Source organism: Thermobia domestica, chromosome 8 (genome assembly GCF_964235325.1).
Source record: "Thermobia domestica chromosome 8, izTheDome1.hap1.1, whole genome shotgun sequence".
In the NCBI taxonomy this organism is placed as follows: domain Eukaryota; kingdom Metazoa; phylum Arthropoda; class Insecta; order Zygentoma; family Lepismatidae; genus Thermobia; species Thermobia domestica.
The window spans coordinates 265,158,953-265,180,626 of NC_137461.1; the positions used below are offsets into that span (position 1 = coordinate 265,158,953).

The 21,674-nt window shown below is 34.4% G+C and overlaps 1 protein-coding gene across 1 annotated transcript; it reads right to left on the minus strand.

Moving 5' to 3' along the window:
• Positions 1-69: 69 nt before the first annotated feature.
• Positions 70-13,461, minus strand: Rbsn-5 (Rabenosyn-5). Its single transcript, XM_081769747.1, has one exon. It carries the CDS (start codon positions 13,320-13,322, stop codon positions 11,769-11,771), a length of 1,554 nt encoding a protein of 517 aa, XP_081625873.1. The 5' UTR covers positions 13,323-13,461; the 3' UTR covers positions 70-11,768.
• Between the last annotated feature and the right edge of the window lie 8,213 nt (positions 13,462-21,674).

Genomic DNA, 21,674 nt, shown 5'->3' on the forward strand with positions numbered 1-21,674 from the left:
AAATATTTTTTTTTCCTATTATTTGCACTAACATAAAACGACTGATGTGAATGAAAACAATGTACAGGATAGCAACATAAAAAATATATTTTACGAAATTCACAGCACATAAGGTAACTCACTTGGCAAACATCCATGTTCTTAATAATAATCATTATAAAAACATCAGGATTCAGAATTTACTGGTAAAGAATGGTCAGGACGGTAGTAAATTCAGATATAATCACAAAAAGGAATATTTAAACCTTATTTTAGACAGTATATTAGCTCTTTCGGTATTACGATGCTAACGGAACCCAAAATGTTACGGTCCAACAATAATTTATACGGACAAATTGTAACTGAACAGTTTATTTTCAGAAGATATGGTATACAATGTAAGGCAGAGCCATATGTATAGAGATCAAAGCCAAGACCATGGTATTAGTGGCTCGTCTACCACAATGAGTCAAGTAATTCTTCAAAGAATTGAATATTTCTAGTAATAAAAAAAGTGCAGTTTTATACACTATTTACGATTCGAACAAGTTTCTTAATGAAAACATAATAAACCAGTTTCTTCGTCGCTGCGCCTCGAAAACTCTGTATGTGACATTTTCGTCGAAAGTAAGTTATATGCAACAATATGAGCAGAAAGTCATATTACATCTTTCTTTATGTTTCTATATGTGAATTATAGTTTTAATAAAGATACAAAAATGAAAATGTAAATGATGAGAACGCTCGTTTGTGCTTCTGGAAAGCAGCCAGTTCTACACAGTGGTTTCTCTAGCGCAGCGATGTTTTGTTTTACCTATATTTTCAAACAGATAGCTTTTATCTTCATGACTGCCTCTGATCTACCTAAAATTGTTTCTTTCAGGAATTAAACAGCAAAACAACCACCGTATCTTCGGTATGTTATATACAGTATATTTACTTAGAATCCACACGAGAAACAAAACTTACCGGAAGTACATCAATCTTGACTCAATCATTGATAATATATTCGAGGACTCAAGCTATGCTACTTTTGTTAGCAACATTCAAAACCTTCATCATTTGCGAAAATGGCAAGTGAAATAGTTCCTGTTTCAGTAAGTGAACACAGATTTCTTGGCAACTATTACTAAACAAATTGTTATATAGTAAAAAAAAATAAATAAATAAATAAAAAGTTTTAAGACACTTCAATCTCATATTATATTTCGATTCACTTTCTTAATTGGTTTCGGAAATAACAGTATTACAATGATACATTGAAAATATTTGTAAAAATAAATAAATTATACAGACGACAGCAAGTATTAATTTCATGTAATATCATAATAATGTCAATCCTTGTCTAAGAAACAGTGATTAAAGTGGAACACTATTCTGTTGGAGTTAGTAATACTTATTATATGTATGGATAAATCAAATACTTTTCAGATACAATCAGCAATGTTATAAAGCTCCTTGAAATGAAACGTAGACTAGCATGATATCAATATTTTGCGAGTTCATAGTGTCCTTTATAGGTTAATATATTTCCAGTGTAGATTGACCGTTGTAGGCACATGTGACAAACCAAGGAACACAGAAATCCAAGAATATAGAGGCAGGACCTAAAATAGAGACTAGCCATGGCGTGAGCAGTTTTGTGCAAATAAAGAAAATATGAAAGGATTCAAATAATCTGTTGCAGTTGAAGTGATCTGCCGGCAAGTGTGTGAGGAAATATAGAGAAATTAGTATTCAAGGCAGCAAGCTTGAATTAATGTTAATACTTATTTACGTCCAAGCATCCTGATTTATGATTAAAGAGTAGTTATCTTGCATATTTGCCCCAGTAGCAATCATTCATTGGTATGAACAGAGTTACAACTAGTTGAAAGAACCTTAAACATGTCATTATTGTCATTCTGTGACTTCCATGTTTCTAGACCAATTCGAATGTCCACAGAAACAGAGCCACAAAAAGTTTTAAAAATAGATAGAGATGCGGTGAAGCAATTGTTTAAGCAGTAATCGGCAAGTTCTTTCACAGATAATTTTTTCGCAGAACCCCGAGAAAACCCACCGATACGTTGTTTCTCCACCACAAAGCTCAGACTCCATGCACCAGAAGTGAACGCTTTAGCACAGCCATCGCGACCCCAGGGGAGGACAATAAATAGTAAGCAGAAATGAAGTTCTTAGGTAGAATGGGTTGGGATCCGACCACAGAGTACTATGTAGGTGGCTTTTAAGTTTGGAAATGTACCTGCATATGGCAAGATATGATTGTTAATATTGCATTGCATTGCATGGGAATGTTCAACTTCCTTTTCAAGTTTATTTGAAGACTAAGAAACGATACCACTGTCTTCCTCCGAGTCGCTCATTTGTACATTGTAAATACATTCCATTTAAAGGGATCTTATACAGTAAATGCTATGAAAATTTATATAAACTCCTACACACAAAACACTACATTTTTCATTTACATAATATACAAGATTTGATGAATGTTGATTTCAAATTTTAATTTGAAACTACTACTTTAATTTTCAGCTTATTCTGGGTTCCGTAGACATCTTTCCAGCAGTTATAATTGTCACAAGAGGAATGTAATATTTACAATCATAAATAACTCTTCTTGTTACAGGAATACTTTTAACGAATATTTAAAGATAATCATTCGCTATTAACAATAAATACTATGTAATATTTACTACCAAAACAAAAATTAATTTGATACAGTATATGTTTTAAAATACACACACTAGTTCTTTTTCTATATGTACCTATATATAAATATCTATAAATACATGTATTTGTTCAATTATTATACAATAAAGAATTTACTTCGGAAGACAAATCATAATATCAAGCTTGCATTTTTTTCTAAGTAGAAAGCATTTCTGCTACTCTTAAATATATATCTTTGCAACTTATTTCAAATATAACATTTGCATCTGAATTATAAGTGTTGCTTATCAACGAAACTCTTATCTTATATGTATATAGTACATAGATAACATTTTTCAATATGTAACATTTTTTTTAAAGGTGTATATTATTCCTTTCACCTTAATACAGTACCTGTACCTTATCTTTTCTCTGTTATTTTATACTGAATTCAAATGTTGATTGTGTTAGAGTCGTACTATTTCAGGTGTGCTCCTGCTGGCGCCCTGTCAATGTATGTTTTTCCGTGGCTCTCTCGCAACAGGAGGGACAATTTGCTTTGGTCGAAATCCTTCACTAGTTGGATGCGGACAAGATTGTTATATTTAATTATTTCACGGACTTCGCTATGCACTTGCCTTGTAATCTAAGTAACCTACGACCTTCACTCTCCCAGACCAAACAACTGAATGCAAAAATTGGCAACACAGATGAAAGGGAAGGTTTTCTCCGCAAGAGGGCGGGCGGAAGGCTAAAGTATGTTTCACATATTTTCCGAGGGTATACTTGAAACAGAAAGACTCTAGTCCAGCACTTCAAACTACAAATCACTAATTGTGTGTGTCTGTACTTTTCTAATCTTGTTAACATGACGTTCAAATTGCGAAAATGCTAGGCCAAAACAAAATTCTACGATACATGAATGAAACAAATGGCTTGAAGTGTATCAGAGAATCTCTATTGAATGTTATGGATTAAGTGTTCACTTTGTTACACATTTCAGTCAGGCTTGCATGCTAATGAATATTATACAGTTACGGGAATATCGTGTTCAATTCCCGGTCAGAGTAATATTGTTTGAATACATTATACTATGTTTACTTTGCTCAAGGAGTCCGTGTAGTAGTAGTAGTGTATAAGGTTATGTCACGTACCGTTCCCCCCCCCCCCCAACAAAAATGGAAAGAAAAAAGAAAGCACTGAGATTGCAATACACGCATGACAGGAGACCATTATAGCAAATCATTTACGTAAAGTCAAACATTTTACGAACTTGTCATCTTTCTCACATACATAGCACTCCAAGTATTGTTCATTTCAAAATATGAAATCCTCGTTATATATATTCGCTTGAAAGTAACAATCGTCTTATTGGTCAAGTAATCCATACTTAAGAGCCGCTCTTTGTTTGCTAGTACGTATGTTGTGTATTAAGGAAATGCTGCCTGGTAAATATCTCCTGGTACTGAGGACATTGTGTTTCTTGAAATGTACTATATATATGAGTAGAAAATGCTTTGAATTGTTTTCCTTGATTGCTACACTGAGTAAGTACTCACTCGTATTCATTACTCATGCAATAATAATAATAATACTGATTTTAGTTTACAAATTAGTATTGATTCCACGTTTATCCTTTGAACATTAGTTAACAGGACCTTTACAAACATAAAAAATTTTGAAGTATTTGCATTGTTCATGATCAATCTATCACACAAACTCGTTATATAACTTTCCACGATTAAGATTTTAAATGAATATATATATATTATTGATAGCCTAGGTAAAATTAGATTCTGAGGACAATTTCTCTTGATTGTTTTCAAATTCTGTTGTTAAATTTTCTAAAATAAACAAAAAATGAAAGGCACTAGTTTTCTTTTTATCATAACTGAATACCTTGGCTTACAACTACTAGGCTACATTTAATATTACATGGCTTTTATTAACGTTACCGCTGCTTGCCCATGCATATATGCCATTTCGGACTAAAGTTTTTTTTTTTTTTTTTTTTTTTTCAGCTGTATGATATATAGACATTTAATTCACTTCAAATCTGGGCACAGGTAATGAGACAACAACACAAGTTATAAAGGAAACTCAAAAAGAGCAATGTTTCACTAATCCGTAACCATTATTTTTACAGATGATAACGATTTATCAAATATTTAGTTTTTCTAATCAACTTTTTTTTTTTTTTTTTTTTTTAATATGTACTGATGATGGTGAAAACAAGTGAGTGTACACTGTTATTATTAGCTGGTATGCATCCCACTATATCATTACGTAAGCAGCTAACTTTTTTGATTTTCACGCATTTACCAAAATTACTCATACGGATTTTACAAAGTAATATAATACTAAATGTCCTACGAATTCCGTGCTCTGATCTTAGTAGCTATTTGCTCCAAAGCATGCGGAAGGAACTCGGTCAACTCAGCTAAACTTTTCGTAGGCAATTGGCAGATGATGTTGCGTACTGATACCCAGATAAAAGAATCTTGCCACGCTTGTGTATTGGACATTCACATCTCACACATTTCTACTTAATGCTTGTCGCTCACCGTTCGTAGTAAAAATCGTATCGTTTCGCTGAGTATTCGGCACATTCTTGTAGAATGTCCAGAATACTTCAACCTGACAGAAGTTTACAGGCTCTATCGGTCACGAGTCATGAAAAAGTCACGAAATCAAAAAACGGTCATGAAAGTCAAGAAAATGTCACGAAATTTAGCTTTTGGGTCACGAATTATTTTTTATCTGTGCAAATATTAGACTGGAAAATTTTGTTGTATAAAACGTCAAAATTCACCACCAAAAATGTGTCTGGTCGGCTTTAGATGCTACCAAATCGCAAACAAACCACACTTCTATCGCATGCATGAAAATTCGGCCCAATTCACACCCAAATTCCCTCTTGAGAATGTTACTAAATGTTATGATTTGGGAAGGAAAAGGTCACGAAATTTCATTTTGGAATTTTAGTAGACACCCTGGTTTAGTACTACCTGAAGATCTTAATCAGGTTTTTGGGAACAAAACCGGTCTTCAACTACCGTATTTTCAGCTTTATTCGTGCGATTAGAATGGTTAACATGCTTTGAAGAATTCTCTACATAGATTTCTTCATGTTATTGCTATTTTTTCGTTATTTTCTTGTTATATACTTTATATTTTGATATTTATTTATCTAGTTTTTTCTCTTAATTCGTAGACCTTATACTTGATTGACAATTTCAAGTTTTCTTCTGAATTTTTGATGTGCAGCTTGTGTAGGCTATTGACCTTGTCAGACAAGAACCAAATAGCCTCGCTGTTGAACGTCCCCCATTAAAATTTAACCGATCAACCTAAAGTCTTTAAAAATATTAGTTTCTCATTTGCGATAAATCTTATTATTTTCGTCTTGCAAATATTTCTTGGATTCCAACATTAAATTACTCAAAATTTTAATAATGAGTAAGAACCACTTTTCTTCGTCCATAGCTGTTTTTCAGTTATCAAAGAAACGCAGTGCATAGGTTCTAAATAAACGTCAAAACACCGTGGTAATAAATACCTACGTTCCACACATTCACACCGCCCCCTTTCCTAAAAGACCTCAACCATTGGATAATATTCAAAATAAATGAAATTAAATTTCTAGTAAAAGAGATGGATGGTTAACTCTGGCCTTTTTTTTTTTTTTTTTTTTTTTTTTTTTTAAGGGTAAATTATAGATTTTCAGTCAAGCAGTTACAGTATTATCCCCATTTACCCTAGGATCATGGTTCGTACCTCATTCTCTTCAGAACAGTACAGCCTTTTCACAGTTACTGTACAACAGTACAGTACCATTCACATGTCATATAAATTGTTTTAAAATTTTGAGCCTCTCTGGATCCCCCTTGTTAACACACAGATCTCAAAATCAACTGAAAAATGCTAAAGGCTATACTAAATATGTGTACAAAATTTCAAGATTCTATCTTGAATAGTAAGGGGGGGGGGGACTATTTACCAATGAGCCCCATAATGGCCGATTATCCCAAAACATCCACATGTAATTTAAAAATTTCCTGAGACATCCCTATTTATCCTAGGATCATGTTTTATACCCCATTCTCTTCAGATTGAATAATCTTTCAAAACGGTACCATTCACATATCACCATCATGTATCTGTTGTTCACATTATACCAAATATTCTGGAGAAAACACCAACGAAAATAATTCCATAGAAAGCAAACACACACAAAAATTACAGATTCCGTTAGTTCTTCACTCCCAACTAATAATATATATTTTTCATAATATAAATCTGCTAGAGTAATGTGTAATAACGAAACTCTTTTTAGGTGTTAACTCCAACAAGTTAAATTTTACGAATGTTTATTTACCGCATGTAGGAATTGTCCAAAAATTCAGACTCTTTAAGTAAGTCTGCCTTTCTTTTCAGCACAAAGGCTGTATGAAACCTGCAGCTAAACGAGGGATTTGAACCATGTGAGTTTCCGTCAAGAATCGAATCCGTGTACGCTGAGCGCATAGCCACAAGGCAGCTCGAACTGATTATAGCTTATCTCTTTTGCAGTAACCAAACTGCTTGCACTTGAGCCTCTTTTCCAGTACCCAAACGGACTGTAGTTGAACCTCTTTTCCAGTACTCAAGCTATACGAGAAGGCACCTACTGGGTAAGAGTGAGATGCAGCCCACATTTTGAGCCCTTATCTACATTTTCAGATCCACAACACACACGTATCCAGGAATACGCGCAAAAAACAGTTTATCCATGAAGAGAAACACTTCTGCTTTTAATATACTGATACGAAGTTAATACAACTGTTACGCTTACAGCAACCTTAGAAGTTTAATTTTACTGAGATCAGATCTGGCTTCTCAAAACGAATATACTTGGACTGAGAATTGATATAAACGTTGAGTTGATTTTGAGTGTAACGTCCCTTTCAGCAGCGACGCTATAAGAGACGGGACCTACTGATTAACGTGGAATCCGAACACGAGTCCTCACTGGGAATCGAACCCAGGTCTCCCACACCAAAGTTGATATAAACGTCTCTCTAATACTGAAAAAAAAAAAAAAAAAAAAACCTGGATGATGTGCTGTTAGATCTATCTCCTTGTTCAATGCAAAAGTTGGACTGGAAGCTTGAAGCTACCAAACCCATGGCAAAGTATATAGCTTTTTGGAACGGATGCAGTTGAGGTTAGGCATTTCAAACTTTGAAAACCGAGCACACTTTGGGTCAAACTTGCACTAACACAGTAATACATTCTTTCAAATCTAAAATTAACCGAAGCCCTTCCCGCTTGTCCAGTAGCTAGTGCATGCTTCTTTAGTGTGCGAGGTCCTGAGTTCGTTTCCCAGTGGGAGAGCATTGAAAATATGAAGGCAGTACTATGGTTTGGATTTCACCTTAAACTGTAGGTCCACGTATCACATAGCCTCGGTGCTGTAAAAGCTAAACCCCAAGAAATAACAACAACAAAATTAACGGATCTACTGCAAAGAAAGCGAAGTTCGTAGTACATATGTGGATACAACTTAACCTATTGTATCTTTCGTATTTTGAAAACAATTTTCAACGTAACAGTGATTTAGTATATACTTCACTTAATTCATTTTTAAAACGTGTTCATTTTCAAAACGTGCACAATTTATCCGTGCCACTACTAACTATAAAGAACCTGGACACACTACCTTTCATACAGGTTAAGATTAATATCAGCTCTTTCTAAAATTTTCCTTAGTTAAAACATCCTTTCTCATACACGTGAGTGCAAACATAATTTTTTAGCCACAAATGTGCGACTGGACCCAGATCTGAACCCGAATTTCCGACATACTATACTGATGCACTAACCACTACGCTACTCAGTTCGCTGCTTATCAGCAATAAACTTTTTAATGTTGAACTCAATACTCAGTCATTTTGTCTACATGGATTCCACACCACAAATGAGTTTATTTAACGTCCCACACTTATGCACCAAAGCTAACACAGACGGCGATAATGAAATGGATAACGATACAATGACGAAAGTGCGAGGAAACAGAATAACCCTGAGAAAAAAAAAATGAACATGAGGTTTGTTCATCACAAAGTGCATTTGGAAGGAGCTGGAATTGAATTAGGACCCCATGCACCAGAGATCAATGCTGTAGCAATGAGCCACTGTAACCTCAACCCAATTGCTGTTGATCTGGACAAGTAGTATGTGTCATACTGTTCATAGGTCTTAATGACTGAGCACCAAACACCAAAGTCAAGTACGTAAATGTAATCCTCAGAGCGCGACCTGAGTAGCACAATGATTACAATGATTACCGTACAGTTGCGATAAATCAAAGATGGACTTGAATACCAGATTCAGCAGTTCAGTTTTAACTTTCGATCATCACTCACTGGGAAACACAAAACAATTTTACTATTATAAATTTATAACTATTTACTTACTAATTGATGCTTATTTCGTACTTAAAAGACAAAATACATCTTACCTTACATTTTTATTTTATTTATTTCTATTTGGTTTGACGAAAGAAAGAAAAAAAGAACTTACTACAATTTAGAATTATCACCAACACAAGTGAACATATTTTCAGTACTTCAGTTCATAAGTTAAACGCTTTTAATCCTTGATCGGTTTTTCAAAAGGAAGATTTTTTTTTGACAACTTTGAACTTCATTACTTGTTGGTATGGAAAAACACATAGATTTTCTTCGAGGTATGGGATTTTAGCGTTAGCGGGGCAACTAAAGAAGCGAAAAGAGAATTGAAATAGTTTTTTTTTTTTTTTTTTTTTTTTAATCTACAAAAATGTAAAAAGCAAGATTTCTTTACTCTTTTAAATAGTAACTTTCACTTTCGTTTTTTCTTTTTGTGTACAGTCGCCAGCACTTTCAACTTATACATGATCTTTAATCAATTACCGTACTACATAATATTGACCATCTGAATAATTAGACTTGTTACTTGGCCTAAATATATACCATTCTCTTTACAAAAACATCTAAATTAGCTCATTTGTTTAAAATTTACTGACAAGATTATATTTAATGGGTAAGCATGTACCGTTCTTCTCGAAGTATATCATATTGAAGTGTTACTAGCATAACCGAAACACGAATTGAACACTATGGAAATTGTTCAATTTACAGAAACAAGATACAGCATCAAAAATGCTTATTCCATTGCCGGCTTTGCATTTTACTCTTCACCATGCCGGCACACATAAAGAACACGGATGTCATTATATAATGACCGCTCACTGTTCCTTTACACAGACAGCATTTCTGCCAGTATGGACCTTCCAATTTTAGTGGCGGCTTGCATGAGATGCTGCCGTTATTTCTTACATCTTAAGGAATTGCATTTAAGGTGCTGGAATGTGTATGAAGCTTATATTGCTAATGTTGTCTCTACCTTATTAGTCTTACGAGAGGATATTGACTTCATAAATCAGTTCCTCAGACATTTATTTTGTATATGAAATAGTACAGGGTGTCGAACTCGTTGGTAGCACTAGAAATTGTCCGTTTAAAATAAATAAGAGAGGAAATACGGCAGAACATGTATATGCCATACTATATGTATGAAATGAATTGAGGTTTGTTACAGTACGTACTGGAAATGTCCTCTCTGAGCGTCCAAACACAACTGAAGAAATGTTGCATGTTATTGAGGATGACTTCCATAATTTATCTTATTGGTAACAAACAAGTTTGGGTTCCTGATCATCTAAGTGATTTACAAAGTCCCTCGGAAAAGTAAATCCTTGAAATATTTACAATAGCAAGCGAATAGTATCGGAGCTACCTTCAAGTAGGACACCCGTTATATTTTACCCGTAAATTTTCCAAACCTTGGCTCTCATATCGTTCAACTGCACCAATTGTTACATTGGGTAAACTTTACAAGGGATAGCAGAGTAGAGTAAGATAGGGATAAGTAGGGTAGGGGTAGGAACAAGTTACCTTAAGGTAAGTTTCGATCCACTTTCATAAAATTAATAGTGTGTAATTTCTCGTTTCTAAGTAAGTATACCTCCTGGAGCGGGTGTTGAAAAGTTAACCCCATACTTCTGATGGCGTGAAAGTTTCGAAGATAATCATCCATTGAGGGAAAAGGATTTCATTTGAAATTCTGTTATTGGAACTATTCCTTTCATAAAAACGGGCTGTATCTTGTACACTACGGGTTAGAGGAAGCAAATTTCAGTGTTCATCATTTTAAACTTAGACGTTTATTGCGTCATTAGGATGATTTTTGTCGGAACTTAAGCCAGAGAAATAAAAAAAAAATACAGTAATAGAATAGGAAATTTCATAGAAGAGAATAAATTCCCAGTAATATACAAAAGGTACAAATCCAAGACACACAAAAGATGTGTGCTTATTATATACGAAATAGAAAGGAATAAATAAATTTTACGAAATATGATGAGACAATTCTGCCACGTTTTATAACAGTGGTCTAGAATCAACTCTGTATTATACAGCTTAGTTACAAAGATTAGTGTTTTATAAACTTATAAATAATAGTTTTTCTATATTATAATCAATTCGATGAGGCATTTCAAAATGTGACAACTTTATACATACTTAATGAAACTGGCGATACCAAACTTAAAAATACTCAACACATTAAAGAGTAAACCTATTCTTCAAGTTGCATTCGATGGCTGAAAAAGAGTGCCTCCAGTGGCGGTTTTTAAAAAGAACCAGGAAGAAAGATCCCCATTTTATAAAATACTAAGCTCAATTGAAGAATAATGCGAGATAATACATCTATACATAAGAAGTTAGTGTATTGATACCACGATCTAGTTACCACTTTGAACTGTTCAAAATGCTTACCGGTATTTAATAACCTACCCTATTAACACGAAACCTTTCTTCATCCTATCTTTTAAAAGTGACCTATGAAAGTACTTGTACATAACTGAAATCTATTAGTCCAATATGCAGGTTACATTAGTATAGGTACTGTACAGGCTAAAGAACTAACTTTGTATATTAAAAGAAAGTGAGATTTGCATGGATAAACTACCCTTACCTACATAACTGATGATGCATATGTATATACTATAACTAATACATTACTTAATTCGTGAACTTAGTTGAAATTCTATATTAACTACAATCTTGGTTTTGTTCTTGTTGTTGCCTTTGGTATTCTTGTTGCAGTTCATACAAATTAGCTTCTAATGTGCTTACTTCATCATATTTATGAGCTTCTCTCGCTTGTTTTATGTAGTTACGAATTATATTCATTTGTTGAACCATTGGATCATCCATATCAAAGATCGGGGCAGTGAGAGGGCCCCATCCTGCTTCTGTAACAACTTCTTCTCTGCTTTTATTAAAACCGATGGTAGAGTCACGCCGCGGGGACGATTGTTGTTGGTCTAGGTGTCGCTTTTGTTCTATGATTAGCATTCTCTGCTGTGCTTCTAAGGCAAGTTGCTTTTCATGCTGTATCTGCGCCTCAATCACTAAACGCCTCTTCTCTTGACGGGCTTTCAGCTCCTCTTCAGACGGTAACGCCGGTAAACCTATTAACTGTTCTTTCAAATACGATGCTGTTGCTATGCGTATCATCTGCTGTAGCTTCAGAGCTTTGCCTCTAGGTGGACTATCTGTATCTTTCGTACCCAGGACAGCAATTTTCTTGCTTAACGAATCTATACTTTCTGCTAACTTAAGAAGTTTAATACGTAACCCGTGAGCGTCGTTGAGGTGATATGTTGTTTCTCCGCAATTAAGAGACATTGCCATTTTATGATACATAACACAAAGTTCTGAAGCCTCTTTCTGATATCCCCTTAAGCGTTCATAAAATTGTGTAATTATTGGTTTCATAGTTCGACTTTCTGTTAATTCCTCCCTATAATCTAATAATTTTTTGCAGTGGACACACAAACGAATATGTTGTTCACCAGTCACGGTATCTACAATGGAAAGCACAGAATTAAGGCTTGAGTTCGATCCACTACGTTGTAAACCTGTTAGGGTACCGAGATTTGAAATAATTGATGAAGGTACCAGCTGCCTTGAAGTTGTTGAAGGTGACTGATCTCTATTACCAAATGCAGGATTGATCATCTTTTTGGCACTAGAAAACGGCAAAAACTCGGAACAGAAATGACACATAATACCTCCACACAAACGGCAATGATGCTTTCTACGAGTTATGTTGAAAGATTTAGCACAATTTGGACATAACTTCACATCAGCATCATTTACCCAAGGAACAAGTTGCTGTTCATGATTTTTCCTTTTCACCGGGTCAGTTGGCATATCATGCAGAAGTTTATCTAATCTTATAAGGAGCTTGTTAGTTTCAGCTGCATAACGTTCCATTCGCATATTTCGAATAGTTCGGAATGCATCCGTGTGACTCCTACAGGCACCGAATTCTTGTGGTTCCCAATCAACCGAATATTGGACCACTTTCGAAACAGATTGATCACTGTAACCCTGACTTCGAGGTGACTCATCTACATCATCCTGCTTCAATATCCTTTTAGTGGCCTTTCCAATGAGATGTTTTAACGACCGAAGAACATCTTGGTCCTCATTATTATGTTCATCTTGAAAATGGGTATGCAACTGAACAGCTGTCCCAAAATTTTGCATACACACTGGGCACAAAAATCCTTCCAGAACTTCACCGCCTTCAGCCATTATTCTATAATTAATTTTCAATTTATCATGAACGTACACAAAGCTGATCAATGTTTCTCGTTTTCACGGAGTATTTCACTAAACAGGAAGAAACTGACATTTTTCTTCACCTGACACCACTTTCCACCGACCACAGAATACTCAGACTGATGAACCTCATTTCACACTGAAATTGTTAAATATTATTATTATGAAAATATTCTATAGCAGTTTTCGTTAACGCAATATTAAATCTGTGTAGGTAAAAGTTAGGTAACCACTCACAATATTTCTTCGAAAATTAGGATTCTTTCATTAATTTCCTTTCTATTGTCCTCAAAAGATTTAAGATTTGCACTGGCTGACATGACAACATCCCACTTAGCATAGATGATGGTTAACGGGGCAATCATATGCAAACTACATTTATTTCACAATTGCGTAAATACAGTGTCCGAATATATGCCACAAAAACAACAATGCAAGAAACACAACGTAAATTGTGCTAGATGTCCGCTAAAAAGCAAGAATGCTTTGTAGCCGAGCAGTGGCGGCGTAAGGTCGAGGCAAGCGGTGCCCTCGCCCCGGGCCCTATTTTGTGGGACCCCCGGACGGTAGGTAAAAAATAATTACTAAAGAAACTTGTTAGCATGAGTCTTACAAGGACCATCAAGGTTTATAATCCACATCTTTCCTAAAAGTAAACGCAATTAATTGTCAATCAATAGTACACCAAATAACAGAAGTATCTCCCGATTAAAACTAATCACTGCCGGATTTCCGTATAAACTAAACAAGCTATAGCTTAGGGCTTCATTCTCTTGGGGACCAGCAGAGAAATTCTAAAAAATCTGAATGTAGATTTAAAGTAAATAAAATAAAAATTTTTTTATCTTGGGTGCCCCAAAGAAATTTAAAGGAAAAGGCTGAATGTAGGTGAAAAAATAATAAACGTTTCACTTTCTTGAGGCCGCTAAAAATTAAAGAAAAAAGCTGAATGTAGGTGAAAAATAAATGAAATAAAAGTTTCATTCTCTTGGAGCCCCAAAGAAATTTAAAGAAAAAAAAACGTATGTGTAATAAAATAAATAAAATAAAAGTTTCACTCTGTTGAACAACCTCAGAGAAATTTAAAGGAAAAACTGAGCATATATTAAAATATAATAAAAGAAAAATCAAAGTATATTGTGCTGTTTTCATTCTAAGGTCTTATGGTGCAAGTAATGGGCCCCGTTTGCTAGCCTGCTTCTAAAATATCACTGTTTATATATATATATATATATATATCAGTTCAAGGGAAGGGCACAAAGAATTGATCAATGTACACTTATGTCCAAAATGATTGTCGCATATCTACAACTGTCTTCTTGTACGAATATAATTTGATAATGATTTTGCAGGGTACTTTTAATACTGATACTATGTGTACAATCGGGAAATGTACAGTATACTTGTGGTAAATTTCACAGGAAAATAATTATAAATACGAAAATTAGAATGAGTAAAACAAAATATTACTAATTGGAAAAGAAAGTTTTATTTTTGTTTTATTGTTCTTATTTACTGCTCTTTTGACATGAAATTTGTCACATACATGTCTTTACTGATTATACGCATACTAACATTGTAAGAAATACCAGGCGAATTCCCTATCAAATTATATTCCTACAACAACATATCTATAGACATGCGACAATAATTTTGGACATGACTGTACATAATGCCTTATTAGGGTGACGCTATAGTCCTGATTCACTTGTTTTACTTCTGTCTTGTTTCTTTTATCCTTCACAAGTCTAATTTTCAGCGAGCGAAATGCTTTTCCTTAGCTGGTTTCCCCTTCTTTGCTTTTGTTTTTTGGCGTATGAATTTGCACTTCAGCCCACAAATTTAGAGTGAAGAAAATGTTCAATAAGAAAACAAATGTTCAAATATTCAAAAGAAAAAATAATTTACGTGAATTATATGTTATACTACTTCCTTCTATATTTAGATGAAAATAAAATAAAACTATTCTTTTACTTCGCCAACTTTGTGCGGCAGCTACATGTTGAGAGCGAGGAAAGGCTAAAAGCATGTTTCTTTTAATTGGCTTTGTTCTACCCAAATGACCTGGATGCCGTAGAATTATTTCAGAATTTTAAGGATATAATCCGTTCACTAAGATGTGCTCAGAAAGCTAAAGAACAACTTAACTTTTCCCCACAATGCATACTGAAATATGCCTTCAATAAGGCTTGAAGCTTACAAAAGTTTGGCAACCGCTCTTCAGATTTTGATCACATTGCCCTATCTTTCGCATCACGTGAAAGGTCTTCCAGCAAAATGAAGCTGATACAATCATACTTGCTCTTCAAAATGAATCAAGAAAGACTCACGAATCTGGCCACTCTTTCTATCGAAAATGAAATAGCATCCACTGGATTCTGACAATATAGTTGAGACTTTCGCTGCTACCAAAGCAAGGAAAGTATCATTTTGAATGCTGGTGGAATAGGCTTCAGGTAGTGGAACTATCGTCAAAAGTAGTTTCATGTTTCAACTTAAGACAATAAAATTACAAAAGTGCCAAAAGAATAATAAAAAGCCGTCAAAATCTCTCAATTGACTGGTGATGGGTGGTAATGAAAAGTATGTAGTAGATTCTGCCCGTAATAGAATTCTGAGCTCACATATTTAATCTATGATATATCCACAATTATTTAATATATTCATGTTTTCTTGTTATAATATTTTCTAATACTAAGTGTGTTAGTAAGTGGTAATGGAAACATGACAGAATATAAATATGATTGAATTATTAAATACAAAGTAATGTAATCATAAATCAAGCGTGAAATCTGGAAACAATAGTAAACAAGAATTTTAGGAATGATCCATAAAAAATGCATCAAAAGATTGAGATCTTGGCCAATAATTAATTTCTGGATCAGGGGCCACCAAAATTTTGAACGGCATCTATTTTTTTTTTTACGCAACAACCACACCATACTGAATTTAAGTAATAGTTTGGGTTAGGATACACTATATGTAGTTGGCCAGATATAAGACGTACAAGAAAATTTTTTATTGAAATATATTGGATCTTTTGATCCAAAAAGACAACATTCTAGTGCTTAACTGCTCATTGATATTTCGGCTAAAGCAGTGGGACAAAGTAGATCGTATATTATCACTGCAGAGAAACCTAGTAAAAGATAAATGAAAAAGACACGCAAGAGAGAAATGTATTCTAGCCACTATTTACTAATTCTGTAGTTCGGTAAAAAAAATAAATAAATAAAAAATAAAAGTTAAGTATCGTGTATGATTTTGGGAGAGAAATCGAATGTTAAAGTGAATGGGGCTAATTGTAGGAAAAAAATCTAATCAAATAAAACCCATTTGGCGTAAACTCAGACTGATGAGAAACCATGAATAAAAAAACTTAACCATGTGAGAAATTGAACAGGAAAAACACCACAGGGGAGAACCGAACAAGAAAATTCTAGAAAACTTAGAGCTTTCATTTAGAAATCGCATCGGTTAAATTATTCGCATTTTTTTCAATATCAGCTCATTGTTATATTTTGTGCGCAAAGTTGTCTCTAAATGTATTATTAGGATATTACTTCCACTATTCCATCTAATTACATTACACGTTTAAACTAGGATAGTACAGGATAGGTGTAGGATAAATTCTGGATTCTTTGTTGTTATGATTTGTTTGTTCTTAAGATTGTTATTTCTGGGGTGGGTTGTAGTTTCCGTTACAATTGTATCTCTAATCTTCTTTCTATCGTGTTCTTTGTTTAAAAATTAAGTCCGGTTTTATTTTTAGATACCAGCCTAAAGGCGATTCTGAACATTATAAAGATATACAGGAATGCTGAATTTCACCCCTATTTATTTAATATATCCCAAATTAAGATGGTTTAAATACACACGCCAATGGGAAAGGAGGAGGAGGAGTAAACAGGAAGAATAATTATGCAAATGAATGTCAAAAATAGCAGTGTATAAATTATGATTGTTCGAGAAGGGGCTCCGATCTACTTCGCTGGCCCCGGGCCCCAGTTTGTTGTACGCCGCCACTGTAGCCGAGTAGGACGAAGCTAATGGTCACCCAGTAGCGCGGGAGTGCATCCGATGGGGGACAGGCGCATCAGCGACGATAAGCATACATTTAAGCAAAGGTTGTAGAAACACATGAGTTTTTCATTGATGTGAGATAGCACCTGTAAGTAACTTACGCTAGTAAAGCTACACTCGTAAACATAAAATACAATACTTTTGTACATTGTACAGAGATACATTGAGGGCAGAAGTTAGCATTCAGCTAATACAGTCATTTTTGTATGCACGCACTTATTTTATCAGTTATAAAGCACTAGTATTGATTTTAACCTAGTAGCGGTACATTTGTAAACATATGTATTAATTGGTAGTTGCTACAATTTGTTCCTTATGAACATGTCTTTTGAAGCAGAACATTGATATTTACCTGTAAATTTTGCAAATATACTGTAGCACCGAAAAATCTGCGTTTTATTTTGATATAATAAGCATAGAGCTTATACTGCGTTGCGTTACCCCCTACTGTTTTACTGAATTTTGCTACGGAACTAAATGCTGCTATTGTGACATTACAAGATGTCTTCCCACATGAAAAACGGGACTCTCCAGAGTTCCGTACTCGATTCCCGAAGGTTTTTCTTTTTAATTACCAAAACCGGTTTCAGTTTTCTACAAAATCGGTTCCGGTTTTTTCCAAGATTGGTTTTATTTCCAACCAGAATAGTGTTTCATTGTTCTGCAGAAACCGGTTCCGTTTCCACAGAAATAGTTTTGTGTTTTCCAAAAGTTTGCACCGAAACCAGTTTTGGTGAAAACTGAAATGTCGGTTTTTCGGATTTCGGTTTTTCTAGAAACCGGTTTCCAGTTTGTATAAAAACCGGTTTTGCCCATCGCTGGTAGAAACATGGGTGGAGTGGTATCTGATCAAGGATCTTATAAAATAGAGGATCTGCCCTTACAACAACATCTTGAAGCCATACGTCAAAGTTTCGCCACCCCTCTCTGCCCACCCCAACCAATAGGATCGCAAAGTTTTGAGCCAACAAACATGGCGGAGATGAAAGTAGCCAATCAGACGATGGCGGAAACGAGAGTAGGCAATCACACGTGCCGATGCCCGGTTGTTTTTTGGCTTCATTATTTAATAGGATGAAGATACATATGGGCAGATCCTCTATTTTATAAGATCCTTGTATCAGATATTAACTCTAAAAAGACGTTTTGAAGCATATTTTGTCTTTTCAGTTTCCAGAAAGAAATATCATATTATAGACTGGTAGTATGCTATAAATACTACATAAATCTTTTGATAAGCATTAAGTTAATTGTATCAGAAGGAATTACAGAAGTTTTTTTTTGAATGGATAGAAGGGCATTTCTCACCAGCACATTCTTTCTAATGAACGTTGGTAATATCCACAGATCATTTAGCCACGGTAATATCTACCTAATTTTTCATTTATTTATTCAATGGCTCGGTAGGAGATCAACGTACCACTAAATTAACATGACTGGCACTCACCGCAGATCCTGCTGCTGGTGCATTTTAATATTTATTGTTAATATTACTAAAAGTCATATACAAAACAACTTTTCTTTATATCAATAATTCAATAATAGCTATGCTTACATAATAATGGTGTGGACCTGAAATTCCACAAATAAATTTATTAAATATTCACTCATCATGTCTACAACTACTGTCATTTCAATTAACACAATAGAAAATGAGAGTTACGATTATCTCTCAAAGCTTAGAGGTAATTTCGTTATGGGTCAATGTAACCAGTATCGTGCCTTGGGAAGCCAGCGGGGGGACGGCCTCAGTCACTGAAGTAAAGGGGAAAAAGGAAAGGAAAAATTATTTGAAATATATGTTTGAGGGAACTGCCGTATACTCTCGCCCCGGGCGCTGAATTTCTAGGGCACAGCACTGACATTTACTGAATTTGTGGTAAAGAAAATACCGTGTATGTGGATTATCTCAGGTTCATCAGTTCATCCCACTATTTATTTTATTATCATTATGTCCATCCGGTTGGCCATAACTTTTAATTTATTGGACAAACTGTATATTCTCGTCGACTTTAAATTATCATGTAAAATTAATATTTTATTCAAGTGAGAAAAGGCACCTTCTTGCTTTGCTCTGAACTCTTCATCGCAGGTGAGAAACGATGGAGACTTTTCTTTGCACACATGTATGTTTCAAACAGACTGGCGCCGTCAATAATAGAAAGGAACTGCTCTATATTGAACTAAATGTTTACCCAAGTAGCAGAGTACTTCGGAGAAGCAAAAATTTTATCTTTTCTTGAATGAAGTTACCAACTCATGATTTTGTATTACATAAATAAATTATCACTTAAAATTGCATAAAGTTTTTTTTATTAACATGGAACAGAGTGGACAATTAAAATAATATTTTTAGTGCGAATATTTGGTACGCGGAAGGTGAGAGAATAGTTAAAGCATTCAAAAGTAAGAACAACTTGAGGCTAAGGTTGTGTAAACTAAAAAAACAAACTTTTCAATAACAAGCTATAACATAACATCTAGCTGACCTTGACATGTGCTTTTGTGATCTAATTTATTATTTGCAAGAAAAGTTAAAAACAAAATATCTGGTAATATTTTGGTGGACAAATACACGGGTTTTCCGAAAGTAAACAAAAAAACAAAAATAACTAACACTTTATATTTGTATACATAACAATAATATTTATTAAAAAGATTTTTGACTGGTCAAAAATTCAAAAAAAAAAATAGTGCCAACTAGTTGTAACAAACAAGGACGATGGTGCGTATAGAAAGAAAAACTTCTAAAGCCAAGGATCTTATAAAATATAGGATCTGCCCTTACAACAAAATCTTGAAGCCATACGTCACAGTTTCGCCAACCCTGCTCTGCCTGCTCCGCCCAATAGGATCGCAATGTTTTGAGCCAACAATCATGGCGGAAACGAAAGTAGCCAATCAGACGATGGTAGAAACGAGAGTAACCAATTAGGCTGCCGATGCTCGGTTGCTTTTTGGCTTCACCGATTTAATAGGATGAAGATACATATGGGCAGATCCTCTATTTATAACATCCTTGTCTAAAGCAAATCTATCATTAGACTATTTGGAATTCACTTCGTTCCGTTCAGAGCTTCGACATGAAGCCTCTGAGTAGCTGTCGTCAAAACATTAAGTATAAACTCAGAAAGAAAGTATAACTAATGTATGGTATAACATGACAAGTCAAAATTATCTATTAGCAATTTACATGCTTTTGTAATTATTGTATTGTTATGCTTTTTTCTTTTAGTAATATATTAGTATATTAAACTTATACGTAATTGTTTCTTTTATTCTAAATATTAATTAATTACATTATGCATTTTTTTATTATTTTTACTCAATCTATTTTATTCTACTATCTGTCACATCTGAATGAAATGTCATGAATCATTTGTGTAATGGTCTCCATGTGACAGGCAATACGTTATACCTTTAATCCCACTATACTACCCGTTCCATTATTGTGGTATATTAATACACTTTACCCATTACACCGTTATAAATCAATTTTATTTATTTTTATATATATGTTATTTGGTTACTCAGATTATTTTGTGTGTACTTTTCATATAAATCATTATCAACGTTTGGAAACATTTATAAATATGAAATTGTTATACCGGCCATACACTGGCGTATTTTTCCGTCGTAGCCATAAAATTTCATGCGCTAGTCTTGTTAGCAGCTGTCAATACGTTAGTGTATGGGACCTGACGTACGTTTACGTACCGAATTTTTATACGCTCGAAAAGTCTGGCTGCTTTTAACTTCGAGCGTAAATACGGCGCGTAAAAACGGCTCAGATGAAAGGGTTTTCGAGCAGCAGGTGGTCCCTGGTCTGGCCTTATTGTTTTCAGAACAGAAAACCTGTTCTTGTGTTGTCCTCGCGAATCGTTGCTGAGGTTTGCTGGTCGACTCACCAGAAATCATCATTTTAATCTAGTTTCAGTCTTTCTATACAATACATGATTTCGGCTAAATTAATATTTTCCATTGCACAAAACGAGACATTATTTCCTAATTAAAATACATAATTAATAATCCTATTTCGCCATTAATGCTCACATACTAAGTCTAAATAGCATAATCATTGTACTGCTCTTTTTAGTGTGATTGCTTTCCAACCATAAAAGTTCTAGTTCAATCCAGGGTACCAGCTATTTTGAATATTTTTCAACATTTTATTATATCTCGTCATGATGGGGACTGTACCAACACTTATTTGAAAAGCTTAAGTAGAACATACCTAACACC